Raw genomic sequence first — 7,500 nt, 5'->3', positions numbered from 1 at the left:
TTTTTACATCGTGTGTAAATTTCATGATGAGTGGACCAAAAGAACCGGCCGGAATGACTCGGAAAGACGTCTGGTTCCGCTGACTTCCATTCAAATTAAAGCAGCTTTCTCCTTCTTCTGTAAAGTCACCGAGGTTTTGACCCCACAGCTGCCCCGTGTTATTGCATTATAACGTATGGTGATGCATTATAACGTATAGAGTTACATGCTGACAGTGCAGAATCTGGAACGGGTTCCATTATAACTCACCTTGCGCTCATATTTACAGTGCTGAGCTACAGCACGCGGTGTTGCGCAATGATGTAGAGCTGCGATGTAATTTGCAATGTAGGGTTATGACATACAGGGTTGCTTCATAACTCACATGTGCAGAGAGGCATTTGAACGTAAGTGCTGGGCTGCATTACGTCACACAGCGCGGCGCTGTAACTCACTGTGGTTTCCAGTGGAGCTGACAGCGTTGCGTTATAACAGCTGAACAAACACATCGGGTGCTGAATGAAGACGCGCAGCGGTCAGCTGCTCCCACGCGAGCTGGGACTGTAAGGCTACAGTTACACAGTGTTGATGAAGCCTGAGTTTATGATGGTCAAACCCAGTGGGACTCGGTTCCGTTTGTTCTGATTCTCTGTGAAGCGCAGTGACTTTTATATTTCCAGGCTGCGTCTCAGCGCGGCTTCTTTTTCCGCCCGCATTGAAAAAGAGGGACATTTCTCATCCCTCCTTTCTCAGCCGCATTTCCATTCAGGGTGCGTGTTCCTCCGGGACAGGGTTGGGAACGCGCCCGGCTGGTGTGCGTGGCTGCTATTGAGCTTTAGGATGGGAACCAGTCACAAATGGCAACATTAATAAATAACCCAGCGCACAGCCGGGCCTTCTACACACCTATTCAGCTCGCGCTTCGCGTGTCCTTCACGCTTCTTTCACTCATTAAGAGGGCAGAAGAGGGCTGAGAACCCAGCAGTGGGGCAAGAAAGACCCCAGCTAACGTCCAGCCACTCAGCCTGACCAGGAGTGACCGGGACAAGCTCGGGGTTTGGATTCATGACCCAAAAAGTTTGTTCATCTCTCTAGTCTAATGCACTGGTCAGATGTCCAGGGATGAGATGAGTGGGTCAACCCGACCAGTTTAACACCAATCGGCGCCAAACGAGTCACAAAACGTCCACAAAGAGTCTTCTGAGTCTGGATGGAGCGACCAGAGCAGAGCGGCAGTCCGAGCGGCTGGAAAAAAAGAGAGGAGTGCATGAAAAAAGAGACAATAGGAGCAAATGAGCAAAAAAGAAGAAAAGGAGAGGAAAAGCGATAAAAGAAGAAAGTAGATGTAGAAAAGATAGATGAGGAAAAAGGATAAACAAGAAAAGGAGATAAAAAGGAGGAAATGAGCAAAAAAAGGAAAAGAGGAAAAGGGAAATTAAGAAAAAATGAAAAGAGGAAAAAGGAAAAGAGGAAAAAAATAATAGAGGAAAAGGGAAAGAAGAAAAAGAAAACAGGAAAAAGGAAAAGAGGAAAAAGGAAAAGAGGAAAAAGGAAAACAGAAAAAGGAAAAGAGGAAAGGGAAAGAGGAAAAAAGGAAAAGAGGAAAATGGAAAAGAGGAAAAAAGGGAAAGAAGAAAAAAGGAAAAGAGGAAAAAAGAAAAGAGGAAAAAGGAAAAGAGGAAAGGGGAAAAGAGAAAAAGGAAAAGAGGAAAAAGGAAAAGAGGAAAAAAGGGAAAGAAGAAAAAAGGAAAACAGGAAAAAAGAAAAGAGGAAAAAGGAAAAGAGGAAAAGGAAAAGAGGAAAAAAGGGAAAGAAGAAAAAAGGAAAACAGGAAAAAAGAAAAGAGGAAAAAAGGAAAAGAGGAAAAGGGCAAAGAGGTAAAAGTAAAAGAGGAAAAAGGGAAAGAAGAAAAAAGGAAAACAGGAAAAAAGAAAAGAGGAAAAGGGAAAAGAGGAAAAGGAAAAAGCGAAAGACAAATAGAAGAAAGTATATCATAAATACAAGAGGAAAACAGATGAAACAAGGAAAAGATGAAAGGGAGGAAATGAGAAAAAGGGGAAAATTTAAAAGCGACTAAAGAGGAAAAAGTTTTTTAAAAGGGGAAAAACGAAAAGAAAGAAAATTCAATTAAAATTTATTTATTTATCTATTTATCTATTTATCTATGTATCTATCATCTGTAGAACGCGTCCCTGAGATTTACTGGGTGATGTTTTACGTCATCAGTCGTTCGGTGTCCGGTCTAAACGAACGGATCAGCGGTCTCGGATTAACACTGAACGCGTGGGAATGAGAAGCGCGCCTGGTTATTTCTCCTCCAACGCCCCGAGATCGGACAGCGATTTGAGTTTAAATATGAATTGATTGTTTAATGAAGATGAGTGGGGTGTGGTGGGGTGGGGGGGGGTGTTTTGTAACTAATTTGAAACACAATAAACAATAAAAGCCCCAAACTCCCCGAATCGGCGAGGGAAGCATTGATAAGGGCGATAAATAGGGGGTCAGTTCGGGAAGACGCGGGCTGGTTCTGGGGGCTTCTCCTGTTGAGTACCTGTCCGGCACACGCCGCCCCTCAATAGCGGTTAACAAGTCCCCCAAAACCGCAGCTCCTGTCCCTCAAACACAGCCGCACAAAAGCGCCGGGGGAGAGAAAAGACGCTCAAAGGACGCAGCCAAGTACATTTAAAGTAGGCAGGGATTTCCAAAGAGGCAGAGCGAGGCAGAGCGAGGCCGGCCGAGGCAGGGCGAGCCTGTATGGAGACAATGCGAGGCCGCAGAATTTATGGGTAAATTATTCAGTGGGTTTGTCAGTTAAAATCTCGGAGCTGTCCGGAGGAGAAAAGACCCCGCTGAGGATTAATGTCCGCCCACCCGCCCCCACCCCCCCACTCTCACTCTATCACTCTCTCTCTCTCTCTCTCTCTCTCTCTCTCTCTCTCTCTCTCTCTCTCTCTCTCTCTCTCTCTCTCTCTCCCTCCGCCTTTCAGCGGCCTTGACAAATTAGATTTCTGGGGACGGGAAGGTCACAGGGCCTCTATTGTCCACTCATAGGGTCATTAGAGAAAGAGAGAGAGAGAGACATTGAGACAGAGAGAGAGAGAGAGACAGAGAGAGAGAGAGAGAGAGAGAGAGAGAGAGAGAGAGAGAGAGAGACAGAGAGAGAGAGACACAGAGAGAGAGAGACAGAGAGAGAGAGAGAGACAGACAGAGAGAGAGAGAGAGAGAGAAAGTGTATATGTGAGTGTGTGAATGAATGAGTGTGAGACCAGTCCCTCCTGTCTTGTGGCCACCCTGTGTGTGTGTGTGTGTGTGTGTGTGTGTGTGTGTGTGTGCGTGCGTGTGCGCGCGCTGGCGCGCTCCGTTAGAAAAGCAGCTCTCTCCGCGTCTCGTGCGTCATTCTGCAGGCGGAGTCTGAGCTGTTATCATCCCCTCTCTCTCCCTGTCTCTCTCACTGTCTCTCTCTCTCTGAGTGTGTGAGTGTGTGTGAGTGTGCGTGTGTGTGATGCTCGCGCCCTGCTCTCCCCCGGTGTGTGTGTGTGTGGCGGCGGACTGCGCGCTCTCCGCGGGGCTGCGCTTCGGCCCCTTCCCGGGAATCTTCAGACTGGGCCGCTTCGCCTCGGACAGGCGCGAGGAGGGCGCCAAAAAGAAGGTACCATAACTTTTGCACAGCGTCTCTTCAGAGCAGCGGTTATCAGGGTTATTATAACCGGTTATTACATTCAAATGAAGCAGTGCTTTAGCTGAATGGGTGAAACGTCCCTGAGCGGAGGCTCAGTCAGTTATATTCATATAATACCCGGCTGTGCACGCCATACCATAATAATTCATTTCTGCACTTTATGCGTTTTCAGCAGTTATAAACGCGCATAGCAGGGAGAGGACCTTAATAACCGCAGTAATAAAGGCGGTTATAAAGCCGGAATATGTCGCGGGTATTCTCACTGCGGCGACAGACGCCGGTCGCGTTTACAGCAGAGACGTCAGAGGAAGAGTCAGAATATCAGCAGCGCTAATAAAATAGCGGAATAATACACTTCGCTGTGGTTTCATAGCAGCGATATTAATGAGCGCGGTAGTTAAAGTCGGTAATATGAATATAAATATAATCATATTAATACACCTAAAATAACGACGGTGACTGCAGATGATGAAAGTACCGAGGCTAATTAACAGAGCGAGTTTATTAATTAACTGAGAGTTTATTAATTAACTGAGCCAGTTTTATTAATTAACAGAGCGAGTTTTATTAAATAACTGAGCGAGTTTTATTAAATAATTGAGCGAGTTTATTAAATAACTGAGCGACTTTTATTAATTAACAGAGTGAGTTTATTAATTAACTGAGCGAGTTTATTAATTAACTGAGCGACTTTTATTAATTAACTGAGCGACTTTTATTAAATAACTGAGCGACTTTTATTAATTAACTGAGCGAATTTATTAATTAGCTGAGCGAGTTTTATAGTTAAAATATTCTAATACCATTAATAACACTAATAACACTAATAACGCTAATAACGGTACAGTTAGTGCAGTAATTACTACTGATATTAGTTCTATCAATAATATCAATATATAATATCAATAATCATAATAACGCGTTTTTGTTCGTTATTTAAATTTAAATTTTGATTTAAAATGAAATGATGAATAAATCAGTTTTTAAATTTGAGAGAAATTCTGTCTGAATAGCGACGGGATTTGAACATCTTCATCTTCATCATCTTCACTGCCGTCAGTCAGACTCGCGGGGGGGGGCGCGGGGTGGGGGGCGGGGGGCTTCTCACATTACTGCATTCAACTAATCCAGTGAACTCACCGCTTAATCTGGGATTATTAGAAACAAAGAGGACAAATGTAGAAAATCTGAAATTTTAATACACAAATTCAATTGGAACTTAAATCGGTCCGAGCGGGTCCGAGCTGTCCGAGCGGTCCGAGCGGGTCCGAGCGGGTCCGAGCGGTCCGAGCGGGTCAGAGCGGGTCCGAGCGCAGTATAATAAAATACACCGAAACAAAAAGTAGAGGAAATAAACTGGACCTGAAAAAAGAATAAAAAACTACAAAAAACGGAAAAAATTAAGAAGCGATTTTAAAATGAATTTTGTAATCCATTATTATGATTTTACAGCTGGTCCGTGGACACGCGCACATGCTGGCGCGCGCGTTCTATATTTCTTCTCCCTCTTTGATCATTATTTTTATTTCATAATTCAATAATAAAAAAACTCTCCCCTGCGCGCTCCCGCCTTGAGGGGAAAGGGACTGTGCGCTCCCGCGACCCTCCGAGCTCCTCAGGTGCGGACGCGCTTTAATTGATAATGAATGTGATCGGATTGGCGGCGAGCTGGACAGCGTTTAAAGCGCGCGCAGCCTTTATTTATATACCGCTAACAGAGCAAATAAAAAGGCGCGCCGGCCGGCAGGCGCGCGAGAACAGGCGGCCAGGCCCGCGCGCAGTTTTACATTTACACGCCTGCAAAAAAAGATGAAAAACGCGAAAAAGAAACAGCGAGTCAGGAAAACACGCTGACCGTTCCAGTGACCTCAGATCTGTTTATAACGCCTTTATAACTGCGCTCGCTGCTGTTCGTTTATTATGACAGCCTTCATGTTTTAGCGTTTTAATGTCTGCGCAGGTTTGCGTTTTATTGTTGTTGCTGATGTTTATTGTGGGGGGTTAATTGGCTGCTTTGTTTGTTTGTTTGTTTGTTTGTTTGTTTGTTTGTTTGTTTGTGTTTTCTTTGGTTTATAATTGACTTTATTCCCGGGCTCTCTGCGCAGGTGCGTCTTGTCCGCGGGGAGCTGGTGGATGAAAGCGGCCGGTCAGTCTCGGAGTGGATCGGACTGATTCGAGCGGCGCGAAACAGCCACGAGCAGAACCTGGAGGCAGTGTCCGACTTACCTGGAGGACAGGTGAGCCACAGAGCGCTGAAGCGCTGATTGTGTTAGTGCTATAGCGGAGATGCAGTGGGCGATGTGACGTCATGCAGCGTGTCCATGTATTCGTTTGTTGTCGGGTCAGATATTTTACCGCGTGCTGCGGGAGGTCCAGGCTGGAGAGGAGCTGAGCGTGTGGTACTCCAGCAGTCTGGCTCAGTGGTACCACATACCCACCACCGCCACCCCCACACACGACGAGAAAGGTGAGGAGCCCACCTGCTGCACCTCAACACCCACTCACCTCTGACCTCTGACGCACCTTTAATGACCAAGAGGAACCACATAATCAACAGCGCAGAAAGTTCTAGACTCTAACAGTGAGGGTCATTGGCGATACTTGGACTCCTATAGACAAGACTCCCACTTCCCTGGTTCCTCATGGGTTCTTTAGTAAAGACAAGGTTCTATTTAGAACCATTGGTACCATCTCACGCTTAAGGTTCTCTGTGTGGTGAAACGGTTCTTCAGACTGATTGGGAATGTGTTGTATATGGTTCTGCATGGAACCTGTTTGAAAACCCTTCTGGACCGACAGGGTCAAGACTGCAACAGCAGCAGAACACGTTTGGGTGCTGTGCAGAACCATTTCCAAAAAGCAATCGCTAAAGAACCACGAATAACACGTTCTCCATCAGTCTGAAGCATCATTTTCCCATGCAAGCATTAAATGGTCCTAGAACCCATGGTTCTACATAGAACCACTGCCTTCATCCCACACTCTTAAAAATAAAGGTTTCGAAAAGGTTCATGGCTTGTGGGAAAAAGCCATTTAGAGCCTTTAGATTTTGCGGAGGTTCTTTACAATAAAATAAAATAAAATCACATTTCATTTACAAACACAGTTCTTTAAGGAACCGTTGCCTGAAAGACTCTTTAGAGAACCCAGACTGGTTCTTGTATGGATCCAGACTCCAAAGAACCCTTTATAAGGGTGAAGGAGGCTGGTGGTTCTCTGCATGGTCAGGATGGTTCTCCTCCATGGTGGAGACCTTGTTGCTTATGGTTCTTTAAGGAATCTTTGGTACTACAGAGGTCCTGTTTTCAGCTAAAGAGATCCTCGCGCAGTATTCTGGCTTCGTGAATTCATTGTTTTATGATTGCGTCACTGTTGAGAATTTTAAAACGGTGATTTTAATGCTTTGGTGTGACGTCACTGCCTGTAAATGCTGATTTCGCTGAAATGAGGGGAAACTGTAAAATCATAACTGATCATTTTCTGGCTGTTGGTATGAATACAGAAAAACTCAGGCGCGCGCAAATCATTTCATTTCTGTTTTCTTACAACCTCCTTTTATGGGGAATGTGCTCCTGGTGATTATAACAGATATTAATTATGGTTTATTAAAACAATAAGAAAATAATAATAACCATTAAAATCTACGTGGTTTTTTTCGCTTTATTATTGATTCGCTGTGGCGCCACCAGCAAAACGACAGCAAATCCGGATTACAGGCGGATTATCTTCCTAATCTGGGAGTTTATTAGAGCCACTAAAGCCTCCGGGTCCCGGAGCCCGAACGCGATAATGATCCGGATCGAACCGACTCCTCAGTCCGCGCCGCGGAGCTGCGTTCGAGT

At 45.1% G+C, this 7,500-nt stretch overlaps 1 protein-coding gene across 1 annotated transcript in view; it reads left to right on the top strand.

Annotated features, from left to right (window-relative positions):
- The first annotated feature begins 3,406 nt into the window (after positions 1–3,406).
- The window catches only part of prdm13 (PR domain containing 13), a 9,856-nt gene continuing 5,762 nt past the window's right edge, over positions 3,407–7,500 (top strand). The window contains exons 1-3 of the mRNA XM_017687045.2: positions 3,407–3,628; positions 5,764–5,895; positions 6,005–6,125. Coding sequence (XP_017542534.1) covers positions 3,482–3,628; positions 5,764–5,895; positions 6,005–6,125 — 400 coding nt within the window. The 5' untranslated portion in view covers positions 3,407–3,481. The remainder of the gene's footprint in view (positions 3,629–5,763; positions 5,896–6,004; positions 6,126–7,500) is intronic.

Source organism: Pygocentrus nattereri, chromosome 19 (genome assembly GCF_015220715.1).
Source record: "Pygocentrus nattereri isolate fPygNat1 chromosome 19, fPygNat1.pri, whole genome shotgun sequence".
NCBI classification, from domain to species: Eukaryota; Metazoa; Chordata; class Actinopteri; order Characiformes; family Serrasalmidae; genus Pygocentrus; species Pygocentrus nattereri.
Note: the sequence above shows the minus strand (reverse complement) of the source record. Positions and strands in the feature narration are given on the sequence as shown.